The sequence below is a fragment of the Manacus candei genome, unplaced genomic scaffold, assembly GCF_025592945.1.
Source record: "Manacus candei isolate 608988 ecotype Guabito, Panama unplaced genomic scaffold, ASM2559294v1 h1tg000050l, whole genome shotgun sequence".
Taxonomy (NCBI): Eukaryota; Metazoa; Chordata; class Aves; order Passeriformes; family Pipridae; genus Manacus; species Manacus candei.
The window spans coordinates 18016527-18041011 of NW_026138098.1; the positions used below are offsets into that span (position 1 = coordinate 18016527).

General features: G+C 41.2%; 1 protein-coding gene and 1 long non-coding RNA gene across 3 annotated transcripts in view; one reads left to right on the forward strand and one right to left on the reverse strand.

Annotated features, from left to right (window-relative positions):
* Positions 1 to 233: 233 nt before the first annotated feature.
* Positions 234 to 24485, forward strand: part of LOC127477248 (uncharacterized) — a 31935-nt gene continuing 7683 nt past the window's right edge. Inside the window, exons 1-2 of the long non-coding RNA XR_007906903.1 lie at positions 234 to 377; positions 7949 to 8080. This is a non-coding gene — a long non-coding RNA (uncharacterized LOC127477248). The remainder of the gene's footprint in view (positions 378 to 7948; positions 8081 to 24485) is intronic.
* On the reverse strand, positions 10132 to 22252 carry FAS (Fas cell surface death receptor). 2 transcript variants are annotated; one of them, XM_051801287.1, is made up of 9 exons: positions 21947 to 22252; positions 16143 to 16296; positions 15815 to 15949; positions 13714 to 13822; positions 13155 to 13219; positions 12717 to 12794; positions 12502 to 12575; positions 11982 to 12006; positions 10132 to 11177 (listed from the first exon to the last, which is right to left on the reverse strand). In XM_051801287.1, the coding sequence occupies exons 1-9, from the start codon at positions 21974 to 21976 to the stop codon at positions 10741 to 10743; spliced, it is 1107 nt and encodes a 368-aa protein (XP_051657247.1). In that variant the 5' UTR covers positions 21977 to 22252; the 3' UTR covers positions 10132 to 10740. The 2 variants fall into 2 exon arrangements, with proteins under 2 accessions (XP_051657247.1, XP_051657246.1); XM_051801286.1 differs by having other exon boundaries at positions 22005 to 22227.

The window sequence follows — 24485 nt, forward strand, 5'->3', positions numbered from 1 at the left end:
CTGCAATACTCCTGTGAGGCCTCAGAATGAATTTTTAGATGTTGGTCATGTTCAGTGCTTGACTGATTTGCTGAATCCGCCTGTGTTTTGGCTCATGATAAACACTGTGACTGATGTCCCAGATCCTGGAAGTGTTTTAGCTATGTGACCGCTGGCAGCCCTCTAGCAGTGTGTTCTTCCAAACATTATTTCTGTTGCTGTGGCACATGCTATTTACTTTACTTATATTCAAATGGGCTTTCTGCTAAACATTTTCCGTATTTCTTTTTCTTTTCCTTCTCACTTCATCAGAATGCAGCAAGTCTGACTGCTTGTGCAGGGAAGGGTGTCAAAGGAGCCGGTGCCCAGCTTGGATCATAGAGCTTCCCTCCGAGCTGGTAAGTCACATGGCATCCCTAAGGATGTAGATCCAAATGGCTAATTAGATCCCTGCCTAGGTTCGAGGTCCAAAAATTATTTGAAATCCTAACTTATATTGGTGATAAACTGGTTCACTGCTGTCATCTGAAAACTGGTCTTCTTCAGGGCAGTGGACTACAAAATAATCACATCTGTAGGATCTTAGTTGTGTGATCTATACACCAATGATGCTGACAACTCCTGATGTGAAAGGAATCCCAGCAGTAATGGATGGCATGCAGGACACATGGATATGTAGGATTTAGGGCACATGATGCCTGTTTCTCACTATTCTTTATTATTTTGTTCAACTAAATTATTGCATGTCTTCTCATAACCCATTATATATTTATATGTCTATACATAAAGTTATGCCTTTGAATTAGGGATAGAAATAATTTTTTCTTCACTTGGTTTAATGCATTTAGTATTATTGATATCCAATTATCTAATTTAATTTAAGATTTTATTTTAGTAACAAGGTATTTTAAAAAGAATTTCCTCTGGCACTGAGCAGTGTTCCTGATGGAGTTCGTATCTACATACATCCTAAAATCTGCTCTGAATGAATGCCTGAATTTGTGTGCTTAGGGTTCTTTTCCAGGAGGTTGTTACTGATGTTCAAGAGGAAAATTTAATTTTGAATCTAAAGATTTCATCTGTTCTTCTGTCTCATATACTGTTATTGTCCACAGCTACCATTGCTGTGCTGTTGCCTACATAGTAATGATGTGCAGTGGAGCATGGAGTGTTGGCTGCCCTGTAGGGACAGCAGCCAAGGTAGGGCACACCAGGAGTTATGTCTTAAAAGAATGAATCAGTACCTTCTCTGACTGCCTGCAATGTCCCAACAGTGGAGAAAGAGTTGATAAATTATAATGATTCAGAAAGCCACTACAATGATTCAGAAAGTGCTACAGTCACAAAGAGGATAAGAGTTATGTTGAAATTAAGTTTTAAAGACTAATTCCAGGAAAGAACTAATTTTTGATGGGTCATAATTACAATAGTTTTCCTGGTAATGGTCTGGCTGTATCTTGTAACTAAATATTGAGAAAATGGGTAAAGCAGCTAAATTCTGACAGCAAGGGACAGGGGTTAAAGGACTCTGGTTAGCACAAAATGTTAAAGTCTTGTTCTTGTTGTTTTGAAGAGATAAATCCTAACACTTCCAGTAATTTAATGATCCCATAAAAAGTTAAGAAATTTACTTAGGACCTGACACAGTAACAGAAAATGGCATCCATTTAAAGAAATAAATATTTGCATATTTGTGGCCTTGTTGCAATAAGGATGAGGCAGGAAAGAGAGAATTCCTTTGCAGACCCTTAGCACGAAAGCAGAATAAAGGAAACAGATGCACAGAGCTCTTTTATATCATATAGCTAAACTAGGTGACTACAAACTTCATCCTGATGAAAACAACATTTTCTCTGGAAATGAAACCAAAAGCACTGTAATACCCAACGATTCTGTACAGAGTCCAACTCCATGGAGCTTCCCACAGAGCACCATTCAGAGGATAAGAGAAAAAAGAGCCAGAATAGGCCAAGGTCTGGTTGTGACAGCAAACTCGGTCATGTGTAAAATACCTTCACACTAGCAAAACGTGCCTGGTTAGGGGCCAAGGAAATTAATTTAAGGTGTTACATTTTTGCCAAGTGTTTGTGGAATTAAAGCACTATCTGCATAAATTCTGCTTCTTTGTATGAGGTGGTAATGAACACAGAAGAATTAGCAGAATTAGATTAAAATAATTTAGCATAAGATTTTCAAAAAGAATCCTGGATTAGACATTATATACCCCTAAGCCTATATACTGCCACATGAGGGAGAGTCTTTTTTAGCTGTGGATTGCAAGGTACACAGTGTATACACACAATGTATACATCTAAAAGTATACTTTTACTTTGGAGACTAATTAATAAGTTTCAGAGGTAGACAACATAGGGCAATTCAAGGGTAACTGAATTAGTATGCTTAATCATGCTAATGTGATCATGCAAAAAACGGGAAAAAAATGTTCTTTTCATTTTCATGTGCTTGTCATTGTGCACAAGATGTGGCCCTCAAAGAAAGGCTGGACAAACTGGTGCTGTGTAGCCTAAAGGAGTAAAAAAAAAAAGGAGAGGCAAAAAGCATGATAATGATGTTCAAGTATGAAAAAGGCTCCTGGTTTAAAAAGGAAGGGAGCAATCTCTTCTCCGTGTCATAGTGTGTATGGCAAGATGTAGAAGTCTGGAAATACACCAAGAGATCATTTTGATATTAAGACAAACTTCTGAAGAGTAGAGGTTGTGAAATATCAATATGAATTATCTAGGGAATTTTGGAGTCTCCATCTCTGAGATAGGACAAAAACATATAGTTAATCCTGCCTTAGGGCAAAGGACTGGCAGGACAAAGGACTGGCATAAATGACCTTTCAAAGTCCCTTCTAGTCTTAGGAGTCTCAGAAAATAACCAGTGGCTTTTAAAGCAGAAAGACTTTTGTTCATCTATTTTAAGGTGGCTGGAATTTCCAGCCCTTTCTTATCTAAATAGGAACTCTCTCTGGAGTCCATTGTTTAACTGGAAAAATTCCTGGGTTTCACCTTAGCTGGAAGACTTAATTTCCTGTTTGATATTATAAACAGTACTGTATTTTCAAAAAAGAAAGTCCCAGATATGTTATTAGGAAGAAAGAACAATACAAAAAAAAATTCCTAAAGGACAGTGTGGTGTGACCAAGTAAATAACTTTATAGTGTAATACTGCCTTTACAGCATGGTTTTTATTCTTGTGAACTCCTGCAATCTAACCCAAATTAGTCCCACAGAAGAATTTATGTACCTAGTATCTCAGTAGATGCCAGTGCCTACAAGTGAGTTCTCAGTGCTGGGCCCCTGTGCATTTGCTGGGTTCACAAATGACAATTCCTTGTCTGCCTTTTCAGTGACATTGGTCCCCTAGATAACTACTGGGACTAACCTAATCATTAAGGAGTACCCTGGAACAGAGAGAATCAAGCTCAAACTTACACAGCAGTGAATATTTAAGTACACAGAGTGGAACAGGTTCAACAAGAGTGATGAGGAAAGAGATGTCCTCAAATAGTCCAGACTTGTGCTTCTGGTAAGTGGGAGACTTGCATGCAATTTTCTGCTCCAGACCAGAGAGGGTTATTCCAGCCAAGTTCTGCCACAGCTTCATGTCAATGTTAACATCTACCACATGAGTATGTGTTTGGAGTGGAAGAAAGGGGAACTTGCATTTCTGTGTTTGATAGTGTGGCAAGACACCAAAAAGACAGGCATCACTGCATTTTAAGTCATGCCTTTAACTTCAAGAAGTCTGTTCTAGTATTTTTAGATTTTAGAAGTCTGTTTTTTGCTTTTTGACTCTGTCATGGATGCCCCATGGACTTGTCCATACTAAGGTTGTCTGTAAGTCTGCTCAGATTTGTTAAGTAGAGAGTATAGGCTGATGACTGATTAGATCCTCAGGTGGAATGCTGCCTAGAAAAGAAAAATTCTCCTTGCTTTCCAGTGATAATAGCTTGCCTCTGCAATCCTAATAGCTAACTTGAATCTAAGTAGAGCAGGATTTCACTTGAAGTCCTATTTTGAACTACTTACATCTTCTAACACTTGCTTTGCTAAAATTTTCTGAATTTGGATACTGTCCAAACATAATGTATTGATTTAATCTGAACAGCAATATTTTCAGTTACATTTGGAGGAACCATTTCCTCTATTTAAGAAAAAAAGTCAATACATGACTATCTTTCTTTGAAATGGGTCCACAGCTGAGAGAAGAAAGTAGGAAAACAGTATTTCTTTTTGAGAAATGCTTTTGCATGTTCTATTAGTGGTTGGTTTATACTTGGATGAGTTAGAGGGTGTTAAAAACTGCAATTCCTGGAAGATCTGTGCATTTTTATTGTGATGTATGTATGAATGCATTTGGATGAGGGAGAAGGAAGGTCTCTGAAAGACTTGACTCTTGACTCCAGCCCTTAGGCAGAGCAGATCTTTTATCTTGTGCCTAGCCCCCAAATTCCAGCTCATGGATTTACTCATCTGTTTTCATTTACAAATAAAAAGAGCTTAAAAGGTTGCACTGACAGCAGGTTAATAGAGTTTTACAGCTGTAAAGGCAAGCAGTGATAAGAGGACATATAACCCCACAAATTTTCTATGCATCTTGTTGCTGTTCCCTACAGTGTTTATTCTCTAGGTCATCAGGTAAATGTAACTCTGTCCTGTGGTCTATAGGTGTTGGGCCCCAAGTACCTTGCAGTGGTACCACAGCTCAGGAATCCTTGGAAGTACATGTTAGTGTAACTGTTTATCAAACTGCTTACCCTGGGATCCCTAAAGGGTGCCTGTGAGTACCTGTCCATGTAACCCATTATTACTACCTAGGTTGCACTGAGTAACATTGCTCATTGCTTTTCTTATAGTATCTTTATGGGTTACTCTTTGGAAGTTCCTTACATCAATGTGTCTGATACCAGAGAAAGGCTTTTGAGTGCTGTAGGGAGATCTGAATAAAGCTCCTACCATAGGGTACTTTCTCAGGGGAGACATCTCAGTAAAGGAGCTGTGTACATTGCACTGCCAGTTGCCAATTTGCTGTTTGCTAAAGATAGAGCTAACAGAAAAGCCCACAATATATGGAGTACTTTGCAACCTCTGATGTCTCATGGTACAGGATTATATATTTTCAAGCACTCATTCCAATTTTCTGATGGGAGCAACAGCCATAGATTTTGTAAGATTAAAAAAAATCTTGGCAACAAACTTCCTGAGGTGGCTATTCCCAACATTTCTGTAGCTAAAAACAGAAGTCAAAACTGCATTTAATGTACAGTTATTTAAAATGATAGGCTAACTTATGAGCCTGGAAGAGAAAGAAGACAATAGCATGTTGTAGCAATTAAGGGTATTATTCATAAGCCAGTTCCTCCAGGAAGCCTCTAAGCTGTTACCACCCACCCCTTCTCCTCCCCCAGCTTTACCAGTTGCTTTTTCACTTGATTATGGTGACACAAAGACTACCCTTCAGAGAGCCAAATTTCAGGACAGCCATACTGTCTTTTCTAGACTTTCATAACCACTGCTGACGCCTGACTTTGATTGGTATTTTGGCAGTTGCAGAAGTAATAATCAAAATGAATGTCTAAGTCTCAACTGATTTAGGTTTTTTTGTGAATATTTACTAAGACTTTACTGCAATGCATGTTCATGTTGGCACAGGTACTGTTGCACGTCCTTCAGTCACAGTGCCAATTCAAGATTTCAGAGAGCTCAGTTTGCAGCCCGGATGTGTTATTATGACACAGTTTTTCCATGTGGTATTAAACTTAAAACTAGTGATGCTGCAGTGGAGTTTGGCATTGCAGCTTGGGACTTTCTTGAGCTGCCTAATCCTAGAACTGGTTGAAGGGAGTCAGGCTGTGCTCATCCTCAAATCTGAGGCGTGTTACAAAAGCTGTCATACAGCATTTTATGACATTATAGGTGTCATTTTAAGTCTTCTGGAATACGGCTTGAGGGATCGCATGTAAAATTAGAGCTGGCGCTGGCTCAGCCCGACGGCAGGCTGAGCTCTGCTAGAGCGAGCCTTTGTGCCCTTGTCAAGCCAGTCTGCGGCTCGCTTCGTGTGTGTGTGAGCTCGTTTCCCTGTGAGGATAATTCATCCCCCGAGAGCCAGCCAGCCCAAGGGCCTGGGAAGGAGCCGGGGGAGGCAGCGATGGGGAGGGAGCTCTTGCAGGCGGTCCGTCCCTGCTAAGCTAGCCCGGGGGGGCCCTGGGAACTGCAGGAGGGGACACACGTGGGACTGCGCGGGGACAGGGTGCCACCTGCCAGCGGGGACAGGCAAAGGCAGCCTGCAGCGCTTGGTGAGCTCCGCCAGCGGCGAGGCAGGCTCTGCCTGCTACACCCTGCGCCCCAAAACCAAAACCACCACCACCCAGAGAGGTTGTTTAGAGTTTAAAGAAGTTTAAAGGAATTAAGAACTGAAGAGATTTGACTTAGAGGTTTAAAAATACGGAACTATTTAGTGACCACTATCCATTCTTGGATAAATGAAGGGACACTGTCTGGTACAAATTTAGTTGGCCCCCTGCCCCCAAAGTACAGGAGTGGGTGTTGTCCTCACATCTTAGAGACAGACCTTGAACCTCAAGATCCCTTGACATAGCCCAGATCACGGCCATCCTTCCCATGAACTGCAGTGACAGCTGTGGTCCCCACCCAGCAAAGCAGAGGTGCCAGGGCACAGCCAGCCCCAGCAGGGATGGAGACTGGCATACCAGGGGCCTCACTGTGCATCACAGCAATTTGAGGAGTTTCACAGTGTTCCCTGCAGCTTCAGCTATCCCAGAGGTATGTGTGGAGTCATCTTCATGTAGTACGAAGGAAGGACCAGGAAAAGTTGAAGAAAGAGAACATAAATCTTCAGATACTCATAATCTAGAGAATGTATTAATCCCATTACTGACTGTAGGATAAATATGCAGGAAATGAAACTGGGTACTTCTGTCTCATCGGTTCTTGCCCATATCCCATTGACACACACACAGGTAGCTTTATCCTCTCCTGTAGACAGCCAGTCGTATGGACACCACTGTGGGAAGGTGTATGGGAGGCAGGGTCAGCGGCCTGCATGTCCTGCATGCCTCTGGGGTGTGGAACTGTCCCTCCAGGGACTGCACCTTTGGCTTCCTCCTGCCATTGCTTTCCATCATTAACTCCTTTCCTGTATTTGTTCAGGACCTTCCTTCCAGCATTCCTTTGATCACAGACATTTTTTGCTGATTCCCCACTAGTTTGAAAATAGTTGCTTTGTCATAGTTGCTGATTTATTGGGGGAGCAAAATACCTCTGTGTAAAGTGATGAGAAAGGGCTCTCTAGAACTCTAAAAGCCTTAAAAGTCTTCCTTTCAGTTTGGAAAGGAACTTGAACGAAAACCACCAAAAAGCTATTCAGAAAACACTGACTTGTACATTGTTTTGTGATTGTTCCCACATCCCTCATAATTCTCAACCACAGCTCTGCACTAGAGGCTAGATACACATGGTGGGTATTTTTGCTCTTCCTAGCAGTGGGATAGCAGGAATGCAAGCTTCCCTTTCAAGTCCAGAATCAAAGTATTGGACAAACAGTAAGACCGGGATGTGAGTTTTGAGGTTGTATCTTCCCTCAAAACAAGAAAACTTTTCCCAATACAGTTTTATTCTTCTCATGAATTTGTTGGTATTGTTTTTCTTTCCTCTCCTCCGTGCAGGAAATAAGCCTTATGGCTCTCCCACACTTCAATATGCTTGTCATACTATCTGTGCAGAAACGCCTCAGAGTCTGTGCACAGAGTCTCAGCACTTCATTTTTCAGACACATCTTTTCAAGAACTGGCAGCCTGCAGAATAACTTTGAAAATAATTTATTTCATATTACGGCAGTCCTGTATACTTGAGCTGTTTTTAACCATTCCTGTGTTCTTCTGGTACCACACTGTAATATTGATCTTGTTTCTGTCATCTGACTGGTTTTGTTTTGTTTGCAGGGCAGCCTGAACTATTCTACAGTTTACAGCACGGGGGAGCAGCTGGAGTGGGTGTGCACAGCAAAACAACCCATGGAATTTCTGAACAGACCCCTCCCACGTGTGGTCACTTTCAATTTGCGGGGAACTGAAGTAAGATCATTTCTCTGGCCTTCTATTTCTATGTTCCTGTTCTTCTATTGTAGTTATTTTTAAATAGCAATTGTTTTGGTTTTCCTATTTAAATTACAAATGCAATTGTTTTGCAAAGTCTTGGCTTCCTGAAGAGGGAGCTTCTCCTTTGTAATCTGCTTTTCAAAACGTGACAAGTCATTCCCTGGGCAAGTTTCTGTTTCAGTTTTCACTTGCTTTTCTGATACTGGCTTTCCACAAAACAGGAGAGATTTGGTTTTGGTTTTTTGCCTGTGCAGCCCTAGTTTGAAAATTATGTCAGAAACCGGAGGCAGTGGAAAGCTGTGTGTTTTACTGCAGGTCAGCTGAACTAAATCGCTTTCAGTCCCTGGTCCAGATACTTTAAGTTTGATCAAAATCTACCCTGCACTGCTGACTGCAATGTAGACACATGCCCTCCTTTGTAAAACCAACTGCACAATACAATCAATCCTCTTATTTGATGCACAGTGTTCCAGGTAGGGAAAAAAATTATGATGTATGCTAACCACTAGAGTTAATGGCAGGCTGAGTTCAGCAGACATTCTCCTAAAAACAATGTGACTCATTGCTCAGGGACTTTTTTTTAACCATCCTTGTTATACTGAGGTTGGGGAATTCCAGTGTGATGAAAGAAAAAATTCTCATTTTATTTCAGTCACAAATTTATGAGGTTTAGTGCCTCCACTTTAAGGTCTACATAGTTAAGATTGGTTATACTAACTGATTCACTGAAACCCTGAGAGGTGGACTACCTTCATTTCTGCTCACCAGGTGCCTCACTCTTGAGAAATAAAGCCAGAAGCCAAAGTTCAAGTCAGGCACCTGCCAACATACCTTTAAGCTGCATTCATGCCTGCCTGGGTGGGACATGGTACAGGGAGCAGCCTGTCTACCAGGGCTTGAGAGCATGGAGCCTTCTTTCTTCCTTTCCTTTCCCTTTTTCCCTTTTACCTCCCTTCTTCCCTCCCTCCCTGTGCTTCTACACAATTGCATCCTAGGAAAGATGGCACAGCCTACATCACTGCTGTGCTGCTTTTCTGAAAGGCAGGTATTTTATTCTCCTCTACATGTGGAGCCTGGACAAAACATGGCAAGGAGCAACACATTGTCACAGCATGTCAGACCTGTGCACAGACACAAGTCATTTATACAATGCTAAGTTTTAATCAGTCCATGGGTGCACAGGCCTGGTGCAGGGCTACTAAACCGTCTGACTGCAGCAGCCTGGAGTTCTCAAGGGCTATGTACTGCCTTCCCAAGAATCTCACTTCCAGCAAAGTGGCCTTTTGGAGGAATGCCACATGGCTGTGGGCACCCAGCATTGCCAGGGGTTGATTTCCAGCCCCTGGCACCCTGCAGCCAGTCCTGCCCTGCCCTTTCCAGGCTCTGGGACCAGGTGGCAGCCATAGGACCCTATCCCACACACTGGTGCACTGGTTGGCAGGTGGGAGCAAGCCCAGGCAGGTGTCCTCCTGCTTTGGCTGAGTCTTGATACTGGCTAGAGATTTTCTCCAGGTAACTGATGGCAGAGCCAAAGAAAGTCATCTTTCCTACTGTGTGACCTGGAAAAATCAAACCATTCCAGCAAGGTCTCCTCTTCTGTTGAAAGATTTTGGGAGATTTTGCACAAATAGGTGTGGGAGAGGGAAAGGCCTCAGGGCAAAGCTGCCAGCACTATACTGGTTCTTTGAATTTAGGAGCCGAGTCCTCTGTGCTTTGGGATGGAAGAAAGTTGAGGTGGATTTCTTACGAGAGTGATCTCCTTTTTTGTGATTCACTAACCTGAGTAAAAGAAAACCTAAATGTGACATCTCTATGTCACATTTTCTATTTATCTTTTCTTTAAGAAAGACAGAAGTCATGCATTATGCAGATTTTTTTTTTGACAAAGATGTTTTCCTTGTACCAGTTTCTGCATTAGAAAAGCTTCATACCTTCTGCAGGTTGCCTTCCAAAAGACATAGTTCTGTTGTGCTGCTTCAGCTCCTATTTCTTTGAAGGGTTTTAACATTAGAAGAGGCTTACAAACATTGCAGAGAACAGCATAAATAATAATTTTTACTTAGAATTGGGAGCTTTTGAATAGAAAACTTGCATGTATATACAGACACATATACCACACACAAACAGAGGCGCTTTTATACAAGGTAGACATCCCATTTGCAACAGCATAGAATCTACACAGCAACGCCTATTCCAAATTAATCGGGGTATAATAGGTAATTTTTTTTTTCAAGTATTCTTCCTGATACACTCTGTAGACTCATAACACTCAAGTTTTCACTTTGAGAAATACAACATCCCACAGTTTTAATGTAAGCAAAGCATTACATTGATTAAGTAATGCAGAACCATACATGTAAACAACACTCGTTCTTCAAATCATGACTACTTTTTTCTTCTTGTAGAGAATCCTATAGCTGCAGTCTTATATTGTACCTTTTAGTGAACGAGTTATAAAACTTTTTCCAGTTCTTACTAACCAAAAAAAGCTAAAACTTTTTTAAAAGGAAAGATATTGTTACAAAAATCGTAATTCTTCCTTGTTCCTATAGTAACTTCCTTGAGTCAATTAGAACAGCCAATGAAAATGCTGTTTTTTAAAGCTCTGTTACTTATATTAGTAGAAAAATACTAATTTAATTAGAAATAATACTCTGTGCTGTCTCTTCCAAACTGCCAGCATATGTTTTACATTGCTCAGCACTATCATTGTAAGAATTTCTACCTTCCTGAGTGCAGGTTTTGCTTTGCTCAGTGTCACCATTATAAGACTGTCTCCCTTCCTGACAGCTGGAAACAGCTGCCTTCAGTTTTTCCTCGATTTTATCAGCTGCAGCACACATTTTTAACTGTCTCAGACTGCTTACTAGGGTTCCATAGGCTCCTTTTATCCCATGACGTTGATACCAGGTTCGAAACAGCTTAATCTTCTGTTCAGATGTATCGCCAGGACAATCCCGAATAACTTGATCTATGGCAGGTTCTGGTACACGGTGATGACGAACAAATGTCAGGACTTGTGGGAATGTCATCTCCTCCACAATATCAGCAATATGGCTGCTCAGGTCAGCATCTAGGAGCATAAAACAAAATTAATGCACTTGCCACTTGTATCTTACTGGGTTTTATCACCTGCACTCAGAGTTGATACTTCTTCTATCCAAACCAGATTAAGTTTCAGGTATTCATGATTCAGTATGTTTTATATGTAATTTTTTACAATACATAGCAGGTCTGCCTTTCCATGTTCCTACCAAATGCTATGTATTGCAGAGAGTTAGGGTTGCATCCACATTGCTTTATACCACTTCGAATATCAGTTCCCTCTGTAACCTATTCTGTCTTTATCACTGAAATCTGGTCACCCCTCATGTACTTGCTTTTCTCAAAACACTGTTGGGAGAGGTCCTGGAACAGGACAGGTCTCTCGCTGTGATACAGTTTTGGAGCTTATGTTCTTTTCCTATTGTGTATTACTACTGTGGATAATGTAGGTTTGTGATTCTGCAATCCCACTGTTGTGTGTGGGACTACTCCCTTACCATAATTATCCACGATTCTAGAAATGCAGCTTCCTTTCTCCTACTGTTTCTGTCCATGTCCCCATGCAGAACTGAAATTCACCTGTTGACAATGAGTAATTGCTTCCTATACCACAGACATTCCTCCTGAGGCAAAACTTTTATGATACCACTAAATGCCTTAATGAGCACAATATGAGCTGGTATTTCTCTAGTAAGTGTTCACTGTTGTGCTAGAATGACAGGTTTGGACAGCAGCAGTCTACACAAAAATACTCTTTTTTTTAAAGCATAGGATTAACATATCTGTATCTCTTTTTTTCCTACTGAATTTTGAGAAATTACTCGTCTCTTACCTGTGTCTATGAGAGGTACATTCTCCTAAAAAGAGAAGGAAGAGAGAAATGACTAGAAACACGTTTTGTAAAACACCAATCTTGTATAAGAGGATAAATACAATTCATGACACTTCTTTAATTTTCTTTTTGTTTTCTCCATGATTCCTCCATTTTATTTGTGAGGGAATCAGATCAGACAGACAGACCTCTTTTGACTTGAGTAAGCCTGGGGAATCACCTCACAATTGCTATTGCCTAAAATTATGCATGAGGAGAGATACCCTGGGTCAGTGGAGGCCTGATGATTTATGAAGTTTTGATCTTGGTCATGTAACTTAGGAAGCATGCCAACAAATCCTGCAAGAATTATAAAGGGTTTCTCTTACTTCTCCCAAAAGAGTCCTCGTGGTGAAATTTACTTCATTAATGTCACAGAAGGGAGGCACACACACACATGGGGAGTCCCAATGTAATTGAAATGGAATGGAGTTCCTTGCATGAAGCTGAGGTTTTTTGTGATCTATACAACAATACTTACATAAGAAGGCTCTGCTTTGAACACTACTTCACTTAGGTTCTCTTTAGTTGTAAGACTCTTCTGTTTTTTCTTCCCTGAAACAAAAAAAGGGCATTTTTAAAATCAAGGACAATATATCTACCCATTAGACTCCAAGAATATAAAATTACATCTGAGTAAGCAGATTAATATCTTATTGAGAGTACGATAGGAATAAGGAATAGGGAATCACTTACACCAGAATATTGCTCCAGCTATTGTTAGTAGTCCTGGCACAGCTAGCAAAGCAATGGGCCACAATGGCATTCCTGTTTCTGTTGGAACATTGGAAAATTTACATGAAAGTTAATTCAAGAAATGCAATACAACAACACACTCTAAGTTTTAAACAAGACTGTCAGATTTGAGAAGCCTTCCTGTTGTTTCCTAATGGCAAAAGCTACCTCTTAGTTAAAGACTAAGTTAATCATGAGTTGCCTCTGCAAAGGATTAATAACTCCTACATCTCCACCATGAGCAAGGGAAAATCATACTCCAGAGGTCAGTACAGGGCCCAGGAGGTATCATGCCCTTAGCTGTTACAATTCACTACAGACCAGTGTGTAGAAACTACAATTGCAATAGCCTCCCAAAATACAGCAGATGCTAGACCTTGCTTGGTTTTAAAATGGTACCTTTTATTCCACACACAGTGTCTGAAGTTGAAGTACACTGTTTTTCAATCACGCCACTTTCACATCTGCAGAAAACATGAACAAAAATTATTATGGGGTTTTTTTTCTCTTTATAAACTGTCAAAAGAACAAATCACTATCTTCTAACACTTTATCAGCTAAATATTTCATATATCAAGGTCTTGGAGTTTAGAAATTAAAATGAAAGGTATGAAAATAGCACGGAAAAGTGGGGGAGTGGGAAAAGGTGTGCAATTATTTTCCGAATGTAACAGTAGGGTACACAAGGACAACAGGAAAGCTCAGATATTTTATTATGTGTTTTGAAAAGTATATACAGTCTTGGTGGACATATAAGTTTTTCTGCATGCCTTTGGAAAACCTCCATGGATGCAAATTGAGCTGACTGAACTACATCATCTCACATGCAAAGGAAAGCTAGTATGCTTTCCCTTAGGTTATAGATTACCTTAGCCTCTGTCTTGAAACTAGCTGGAAAAAACTGTGATAACATATGATATTAACAATTTCATATGTAGTGATGAAGGCATAAACTTACACGGTACATGCAATGCACTCCGTACATGGTACAGAATTGCAAAAATGGTTCTTTACACAGGCACATTTCGTGTTCTCTTCTGGGGTACAGTTCTTTACAACCTCCAAACCTAAAATAAATTTCTCAAAGTGTATTAGTTTGAAAAAGCAGGCTTGTGCTCACAAGATCTTGTCCTCAGACTTACGTGCTCTTAGCTCTACCACTGCTGGCACTGGCGAGGCTTAACTTTAGAACGCATATACACAGCTTTTATGAGGAGCCGGGCTGCCGGAGCCTTGGGAATTCGGAGCTGTCAGAGAGACCTCTGCTGGCCGAGAGCTCAGAAAACTGATCACACGATAAAGTTCCTGCCAGAAGAGAACTCATTCGGCACTGCTAAATCCCAACTTCTTTTTCCCATTCAGAAGGAATGGGAAGGAAGACAGAAGGAAACTCAGAAAAAACACATAGCCCATCTCCTCACTTAATGTTGAAGATGGGTTCTTTACTCTCCCTTACAAACAACAAATTTTATCTTTTCTTGAGGACCTCCAGTGATGAGGAATTCCACTCTCTCTTTTTAGCTAACATAGTCTTGAGAAATATTCTGCGTAAGTATCAAAACAAACGAATTAATTTTCTCCTATCCTCAGTGTATATGATAATGCCATCTCCATCTATGAAAAAATATTTCTGCATTAAAAATTAATGTAAGTATCTACCTACTATGAAAGCTATTCTCTTAGGCATATAAAAACATCAAAAAAATAATTACTACAATCAGTGCCGGGCTATAATGGGAAACCACGTTATATTTCAAAATTTGATGAAGCTCTATTGTGAAACAAGCGCTGAAGCAACTCATGAAAATAGCAAACATGAATGATCCTATATCCTTCATGTGGTAATTTTCATCTTGCCTAAGGTAGTCTACTGACTTTTCTTCAACTACATTATTGTCCATGGAATAATGTGACTAGCTATCCCATTACCCTTTTCCTCCCTTCAGTTTAAATCCCTTCAGTCCTTTGTGGCACTGTACAAAATATTGAATTGTTTAGCTCTAGTGAGCTTCATCACCCATGCAAAAATGCTTATTTATAGTAGCAAATGAGAGGAAAATTTTCTGTCCATATTGGGGTCTTACAAGAAGAGGAGAGCACTGGAGGTTGATATTCCATCAGGTGATCTGAGTACAACCATACTGAAGTTAAGAGCTGTCTCTCCACTTGCTAAAATTTGATTTGGGGTATGAGGAGTGAAGAATTATCATTTTCTAAATCTCAGTATACTAGATCTACAGGACACCTGTTAGAATTGGTAGGAGATAAGTTTAATGGATTTGAAAAAAAAAAATAATCGGTGTTGAGTATTTATGCAACAGGAAGTGAATTTCTGGAACCTGGGGTTGCCCAGCAGTTTCATGCACAAAGGGCTCATAAATAGACACTAAAATGACTAGGTAGGAATAGATCTTCTAATGTCCTTTCCCACAATTGTGGATGCTGATAGACTGCAGGGAACAGACCACAGAAAGTGGAAAATGTTTGTGTTATTTCTAAATAGCACCTCTTGCCTCCACTGCTGAATGCAGAATACTGGGGTAGGTGGGCCACTGGTCTGACCCAGTAGGGCATGCCTGTTAGTCTCATAGTTTGACCCTATGTCCCACACAGCATCTTGAATGTATAAATGACAACAATCTATCAGCTCTAGCAATTTTAAATAATATAAGTAATTACATGGAAGACTACAAAAGAAACCATTGGGAATTCTCCCATCATTGCTTCTTACACCCCCTCTTTTAAATAGAGAGTGAAGAAGAGGAAGAGCTTCTCTTCCTGGCCTCTAACCAGTTTGTATAGCTTCTGCTTTGCAAGGACTTTGGCTTTGGCTGAGCAAAGGCAGATATAAGGATAAATAATGGACCAACTATTCTTCTTCCTACTTTGTGCTTGATGAACGGGAACCGGAGGATAAACATGACTTTCTTATGAAATCATTTATGTTCTACCACTAAAAGTTTTGAATCTGCATGCTACCCACTATTCAGGGATTGTGGAGACTTTTCAGTGAAATCCTGTATCAGAGTCATTACGAGTTGCCATTTCTACAGACATACCAAATACGCTGTCACACGAAGAGCATCTCCCACACTCATTCAAATCATTGGGGTGATCTGTGTACTCCTTTCCACTTTCACACTGAGCACAGTGTTTGCTAATATCTGTTGGGCAGGTGATATTTTTAACAAAACCTGTAGAGAAAGAAAAACCAGAATATGGACAGAAGCCACCAGCTATAGGACTTTCATAAGAAAGATACAGCTAGAATGAAGCACTGCATCTAGGAAACCACCTCATGCCACTTATCCCAGCACAAAGCAATTGCCCATGCTATGGTTTCTGCTGTTAATGACTTCTCAAATACAATATTACAATGATACTCACCACTTTTACATTTCTTACAACACTGACCATCTAAATCGTATTCATCCTGGTTACAATTAATTTCCCTCCTGGCAATGATCCTTCTGTTGTAGTCTATGTGTGTTAGAGCTTCAGTATCATTTTTGCACTGTGCTTCAATAATTAAGACAGCCACCTAGAAGAGAAGAACAGCAAATTAGACAAAAAGCTATCAAGGACTGTAGGTGTGTTTTAATACTAGCAGTCACATCAGAAGTGTTACTCTATAGCTAAACATATTGACATGCACCTACTTATTAAAACTGTTCATTACTTTAGAAAATTTAACGGACAATGAGAACACATACTAGACTGAAAGCCATGAACCCTACCTCTCCAGGCACTCTCCTGTCAAATTAATTTACAACTGATCAACTTCTCTGAATTTCTTTGAATGTAATGTCAAGTTCAATTGCACAGTGCTTGGGTTTGTTTGTTTGTTTGGGGTTTTTTCCTGTTACTAGTCAGTAGGAGCTTTATTAGTAGTCCATTAATAGCTTTACTAATAGTCCATATAATTTTCCATGATAATAATAAAGCACTGTCAAACCATTCCTTTTTTTTTTCTTTTCTTTTTTTTTTTTTGTCTATTTCGGAGTAACATGGGAAAACGAAAAGGATAAATCTGCTATAGTTTGCCTTTGTCTCAGCAATAGTTTCTGGTGAATTCAGTATATACTCTGCATGCACTAAATATGAGATATCTATATAATGGAGCTATGTACTGCTTGCATGCTGACCATTACTTTAGTTAGATGCAGAAAACTCTTTATGTTAACTTGCTGAAAAATGGATTTGGATATCAAACTAGGCTCTTAAGTGAAGGAAGTGTTATCTGTTGCATAACTGATGTAATCAATATGATCATTGTCTTCTGACTTCTAAAAATATCCATTTCTTTTGATCCTCTAGTCTATTCAGAGATGGGAAGGTGGAAAGCATTTTATTTCCTTGGCAGCCATCTGTTTAAAAATGTATATAATATTAGTTACTAGGCTAAAATTAAGAAGACCTTTCTTTGCACCTGGAGGAGAAGCTTAGGTATCTGTGGGTATAGATGCTCAGCCCATCACTTCCTCTGATCAATGCACTCTCTTCCTTTGCTGTCAAAGCTTTCACAGAGCTCTTTTCTGAATCCCACTGTAATGCTTTTAAAAGTTTGAAGTCAATGTAAGGCCTTAACAGAAGCTTTCAAATGGATGTGTCAAATTAGTGTGATTTGTTTTCCTTTTGCCTGGGAGAACTGTCTTACTAAATACTGGGTAAGAAAGTCCAATTAAAAAGTAATTACTCAAATGTAGTCAGGGATGTTCAACCTTTCTAGTTTGGCTTTCCCTAAAGCAGTATGAAGAAAATGTCCAGAGAGTCATGCAGAAAATGGGATATAATGAAAGAAAGAAACATCTTTCTAAATTACTAATATCAGCAAAACTTAGCGATTTTTTTTGGTGTGTTTACCAAATGCCTGCAAATACAGTCTGTGCAGAGACACATCTTCCCTCACATGAACAAACCTCTCTGCCTCTTGTTTATGCTCTTACACAAGTGAGCTATGTTGGTACAGTGAAGGGCTACAGTGTCATAAATTTTTAGATAGAAGCCCTTTGCTCTTGCTCATGGAGATGAACTTCCTGGTACACTTACAAGAAGTGGGGGTCACTTCTCAGAATCTGACACTTAAGCAGTACCAAACACCTACATTGGTTCTGCTCCCAGAGACATCTTACAACACTGTTCTGCAGAAGGAATAATAATAAAACTGTGGAGATATTTTTCAAAGCAACACCCTAATTTTTTTCAAACATTTCTGCTCCTTTTCTCACCTGCTTAATGGCAATCCACTTTCTATATAAAAATTTTGGTGTTTCTTATAGGAAAAAAAAAGAGTCAATAGTCATTTCACTTCCTGTATACACCTTAGTTGCTTTTTTTGTTGTCACTGAGCAGTAACACTAATATCAGAAAGGAAGCACTTAGGGGCTTTTATACAGGCAGGGATGATAGGTGCTTTTTTGTGATCTGTACGCTCAAGCAGCAGCTGTATGTTCTCAGCCTAAAATGACTCACAGAGGCTCTCTTCTAACTTTCTCATCTTAACCTAAAAAAAAAAGAAAACTAGTTTTCATATCTAAACTGAAGACTTAGATTGAACTAGGCAGTCAATGGGAAGAAGATCAATCAGTCAGGGACACCTAACCTTAACAGAATCCATAAAAATTATCACATGAGCCCAAATTTTCTGGTTTCTTTCCATTTGCATTGCCCAGGCAATGAAGAGAGTTTTCTACCCGCTCCCTCTCCTTCATTTCAACTGAGTCCTCCAAAATGCTTTCACCAACAGCTATTTGCTAAGGAGACTTATAAAACCTGTTTTCATCTGCATTCCGAGGGCAGTGACAAGAACTTTAGTTTCTTTGAATATTCATGTCATTTGGGGATTTTCATGCCTCCAATTCTTCCTTTATCAGAGTATTCTTCATAACATGTCAACCTACTTCAACTGAAAAGCTTCTGCAGACATAGTTTATAGGCATGTAATCCCATCTTTCAAAGTGTGTGAATGTGTAATTTGCATACAGGACTTTTTAAAATTTTGCAATGCTAACCCTGAGAAAAAAATTGTCTCTGCTTTCTCCTGTTACCTTTACAATACATTTTATTTTTAGCAAACCACTTCTCTCATTTCTAATCCATAGATGCCAGTGAATGAGAAGGATGATGCCTTCAGAACTTGGTGGCCTTTTTTTTTCCACTACACATTTGTTACATGGAGTAAGATGCATGAGCTCATCAGGGGCTTTCTAAGTGTTAAAAAAAGGGGGAGGGATTTTTCTTGTTTTGTTTTTTTTGCCTAGTGGAAGTTGGGTTGCTAGAGTTAGCTCCATCTTAATACACTTTTCTCTGTAGTTAATCTCCGTTGTATTAACTCTTTCAGGATAGCTTTTTCAAAGAATAATTTCACTCAAAGAGTAATGTTAAGAGGATTCTCTACTCCAATTCTTTCACTATGACATGTAATTTTTGCCTCCAAAATCTCCAGTATCACTTTCCCTCCAACTCTTTTTTTTTTTCTGCCACCAAGGCTGCAGTTCATAGTTAGCACCAAAATAACCTCTAAAAATAGTAGTGCACATTCTAAAATCTTTTATGGGAAGGACAAAAAGAAACCAGTTCCATTTTCTGGAGCCCAGCAATGGGAGTTGGTATTTTTCCACCACTAGAAGCATCCTGAGCTTCTTAAATTTTGAAAAGGCATGTGTTCAGTGCCTGTGAAAGCAAGAAGCCTCAGCTATTGTCCAGATTCTTAAAATAGTCACTGTCTAAATTCAATTAATTATTATTTCACATCTCAGCTGACTCACATGCAAATTACAGCAATACACTGAGGCTGGGAGTTGTACGGTTTGTTATTTTGTTGGGTTTTGATTTTTAATTTTGTTTTTTCAGGAGTACAGTACTAATGAGCACCTAGTAAATACAATTTGGAAGAGTTGGAATAATATTAACAGCTCTCATCTCACTTTGATGTTGTGGTTAAGGATGAATAAGAGCTGGACAGCATAGAACTTTAGCAACTCTTTCCTTTTTTGCTTTTGTAAACAATAAGGTTTTCTTATTGTGACTTTCTCTTTGTTCAGTGAGTTACTGCAAAGATAAAGGCAGTTCTGCGGGAACATGCCCAGACATGTTTCCAGAACTGGGGCCCTTATACTTTTCACTTGAATCTTGGGTCATCCCAACCCATTTTATGGCTGTTTATGCGTGTACATGTAAAGGTGCGTATTAGTTTCCTGTGAAATGAGAAAAGAAGGATCAGCACTGTAATGTAAGAGTCCTGTTTTCAAGGGTATGTCTTCTGAATTTCCAGAAAACTGCCTGCTCTGTAGTCATATCAGATAAAAAATATTCTAGATAAAATATTTAGACAACACTTCACTCTCTTCAAAGTTCTTTTAGTTCTGTTCCTTTAGAGTGTCTCCGAGTAGTATGAAGTTTTGTGGCTCTTTTTACAAGGAGAACTTAGATGTTTTCTACCTACATAGACCGTTGCTATTTTTGTGTGACTATCCCTGTGACTTCAGTGCAGCACAGAGCTCCTTGCAAAACTGAGGTCTTGTTCAACAAACCACTTTCATGTTCTGGTTTAACCAAAACAACACACCAAACCTTGACCAGGTTTACTGATTTATAAGTAGTGGAACAAGATGCTAATTAAAAAAAAAAAATTAAAATAGAAAGTATTTAGGAGTGTTATGGTCTTTCTAAGGGGTACTGAAATATGGAAACAATTTGAAAATAAGAATATAAATTATATATTCTCTGGGAGCAGTGAGATAAGATAGAAAGTACTTTTAACCTTAATACATATTCTGAATAGTTCCAACACAGCAAGCCAGACTGATATTTCTGCCAGTGGTTTGCTGCTCCTGTAGAGGAACAGATTCTGTTCCCTTCTGTCAGCAGATGAAAATCCTTTGTATTTAACTGTGCTCTGGCGATTTGTGTAGGGGCACGGATAGAACTCTCTGAAATGCTTTAGATAGTTTATTACCTGTTGTACAGTAAATCAGATCAGAATTTGAGTGGTTTATATGTTTAACCTAACAAACCGCAAACAAACTGTGTTTGCTAGAGTTTGCTAGCAATGTAACCACACTGTGAAGAGACTTTAAATGTCAGCTGCAGTGAATTGTCTCTGAAACAGGTGAAAATTGGGGTTGGGGAAGCAATGTGTACTGCATCCACACTTCCAGGCAGTGGGAGGCTCTGCTATGCAGCAGGTCTCACTGTCACCTGCCTCATCCCCACTATCCCATGCCTGGGCTCTGGGAGCAGGGCTGCCTGGGGGCGGCTCTAGCAGAGCCCAGGCTGAGTCAGGGCATCCATGTGTCCCTAGGTCTCCTGCCCTCGAGCTTGCTGCCACTATAGCTCTTTGGCCTAAGGCACCTGTACTAGTGCAGACACACCTCTTAACCTTTCCTGTTGGCAGCAGCCCTTCAAAATGGGTGTTTGTGAAGGTAACTTTACCAATGAGAGTGAGACACGAGACCAAAGTTCTGAAGCCGCTGGGACACATACTGTGCGCACAGGGATGATTCAGGCAAGACGGGAAGGCCCTGCCCCACCGCTTCCAGTAAATGCTGCACACCGTGCCGCCAGGCTTGGACTATTCCTCTAGCTTTTCCTGGGTCACTGTCATAGTGGTTCAGACTCCTCCCGCACGGGTATTTGCTTTTATGTTGCTTTACCGAATCGCTGTGTTGTGGATGCCTTGAGGCGCAGTGCAAGACAGCTCCCCCACTAACGTGGTTTCAGCGCGGGCAGGTGCCGGGTCTCACCGTGCTGGCGGTGCGAGATGCTCAACCTGCTGTCCAGCGTCTCCGGACAGCACCGGCAGCTGCGGAGCGAGGCCAGCCACAGCTGTCCCTGCGTCCCCCCACCTCCAGCACACGACCCGGTGTCCCTAACAGCGCCCCGCATCCATACTCCTTTTCTTCCGTCCGCTTTTCCACAATACCCATTTCCCTTCGCCCTGCACCCTCCGAAGTGGCTGTAACATCATAAAGTGCCTAAACTTGAAAGTGGGGGTTTTCTTTTTCCCTTTTAAAACATCGCCTAAACGAGTTAGATGGAATTTCGGGACGAAGCCTGCCGCTGCCGGCGGCGATCGGCACCCGGGCAGCGCTTGTCGCCAGGCTGTGCCGAGTCCCCGCCCGGCCCCGCAGCCCCCGCCCGGGCTGGTCCCGCCGCCCCCGGCCCGCTGCCCCGCCCGGGCGGACACTTACGAGGAGCAGGGGAAGGAGCCCCCGGGCCATCCCGCCGCTGCCCAGCGCTGTCCCGCACCTTCCGGCAGAGCACAGTCCGCACGCCCCGGCAAGGCAGGCGGTCCTGCCCGCCGGGCTCCTCCCATATGCTGGCAAACAGCGCCCGGCCCATCCCTGGCGCGGAGGGGCGGGCAGCAGTATTGGGGAGCGCTGCCGCCCCCCGCAGGTGCCCGGCGCGGTGAACCGGCCCCGAGCAGGGTCCCCTCCGCGGGGTGAGCCCGCGGGCACGGCCCGGCACAGCCCCGCGGTCACAGAGAGCGAGGGCACGGCGCCTGTCCGGAGCTCCGCGGGGATCGCGGCTCTTCCTCAGACACACCCACTCGGCAGCCCGTGAATGCCAAGCACAGCCCCGAGGTCACGAAGCCAACGGACTTTGGGCTGGGAATGAGGAATCTACTTCATGTCCTAGCTGCAGGGCGAAGCAATGCCCTCCCCACCGAGGGCAGAAACTCCGCTTTTGTAGTATTGACAAGGACAGGCTTGGGGTAGGGAGTCCTGAATCAGTAGGAGTGGAGCAGTCTCAGAACAGGCTAAACGCACTGCAGCAGAAGATACTGCCCTTTGCTGTCGTGTTGAAAGGATTGCTCAAGCCTGTGACGTTTTGTAGCTCTTTAGTCCCTTGTGTTTTTCGTGCAAGCTTTCAGTGTTTTGAAATACTGGTAGTCTGGCCTCCTTTGTAGAGTTAGAAATAACGTGAGAGTGTGAGTTATCGATATGTGTTTTGATCTTTCAGGTTTTGACATGATGCTGTTGCCTTGGGAAGACATGGTTGCAATCGAGCTGGCATTTTCATTTTAAACACCATTTTTCAGTGGTTTATGACTCAGATTTTCAGAAACTCTTCAGCTTTTTTGCTAGTATGGGTCTTAGCTGCTATACAGATAAGCTGGGTTCATAACATCACTAAAAAATAGCTGCTGTTTTAAATATTTCGGGCTTTTTAACCACTTCCGGATAAACTGAAATGCACTGCTGACACATTTTTAGAGATGCTGCCTTTGGAGTATCCTTGAACAATCAACTTTTTGCTTTCCCAATGGCAGTATGGAATATAAGGAATGAGAGGCACCTCTCTTGGGTGTAGCACCTGGGTTACATGTGTGTAGTTCTTACTGGGCAAACCCAAATCGGTGTGCACTTGAGGCTGCTACTTTTAGTGGAAGTTTATGTGCGAGTAGGGGTGGAGTAGGGACTGCAAGCAACTTTGTCCGGATCTGGATGGTTGCTGCAGCAGAAAGCTTGGTAAAATTATTTCCAAATTCATCACTCAGGGGATTGTGTTTTGTCCTAAAAGCAAAACTGCATGTGCCTGGGCCCTCAGCAGGCATTGCTTAGCGTTGGGTAACACCTCGATATGTCCCTTGCCCCAGTTATCCAAAATCTTCTGCTAATGTAGCTAATGTTTCTTAGGTGCATGTGGTTGGCACTCCTCCCTGCCCCCCCGGGGGTGTGATGACTGTGTGCATGTAGCTGTTTTGCGGTGGAGTGTTTTTGTCTTGATAGGGAGCTTTGAGAGAAATTTTAGAAGTCACCACATTCATGTCAAAACAGCAGTGCCTGAATGTTGCTTGCAGTCATACCTTACGTAGTTGTTTGGGAGTTTTATATATATAATGAAGAAAGAGAAATGTGTTTGCAGAATTTTTTGTTTGTTGTTTGACTATCCTGAGCTGGTATCAGTGAGCACTAGAAGGTCAGTGTTTTGCTCTTTTCTGTGTTGCAGCAGCTTTTTTTTTGGCTGGTAAAAGTTGTAGCGTTGACTCATCTTTACTCAACCTTCATCTAAAGCTTAATTCGGGTGTCAGCAGAGGCATGTTAAGCAGTGCAGGCGCTGCGGTATTTCTCTTGCCAGCAGATGGCCTTGCGCCTCTCCTAACTCGCGAAGAGGGATCTGACTGGGGCGAGATGCAACCCGAGGAACAGTTAACACACACTTTTTAGCTCTTTTGCAATTCCGCCTTTAGAAATGCAAGGTCCTGGAATTAAAGTGAAATTTTTTATTTTTATTTTATTTTATTTTACTGTGATGGTTGGATTTGTTGTTGTTGTTTTGTTTTTTCCTTGTTATTGTTGTCCTGTATCCACATATGTACACTGGTCATAGGAAATTCTATTCCAGGTAGCTGCAAAAACACCAAAGGAATAATTCTGAATACACATGATCATATTATTCTAACTGTTAGAATTGCTGAGTTGGGATCTGTATTCATGCCTTAACTGGCATCAAACCTTTTCTTCCTTCTCCAGAAACTTACTTGCACCTAGAGAAACTAACTCTGTCGGGATATTATGACATTATGAATTGCTAAGTTTTTGAGAGGGTTAACTTAACTAATCTCTCCAGGTGAACAAAAAATTGTCAAGGTGCAATAAAATGTAATTGAGGGCCCAGAGCCCTTTGCATTGTATTGGTCTCATCTCAGAATGTGGAATCCATATTTATATTCCAGAAGGAAAATAACAGGGGAGGAAGCATAAGATCTGGCTTGCTTTCTACTCC

Coding starts and splice junctions, on each gene's coding strand:
- FAS (XM_051801286.1), bottom strand. CDS start 22,097: ATGGGCCGGGCGCTGTTTGCCAGCATATGGGAGGAGCCCGGCGGGCAG. Junction 15,950..16,142: donor TTGTAAGAAATGTAAAAGTG/GTGAGTATCATT, acceptor CTTTCTCTACAG/GTTTTGTTAAAAATATCACC. Junction 13,220..13,713: donor GAGTGCATTGCATGTACCGT/GTAAGTTTATGC, acceptor TGTTTTCTGCAG/ATGTGAAAGTGGCGTGATTG.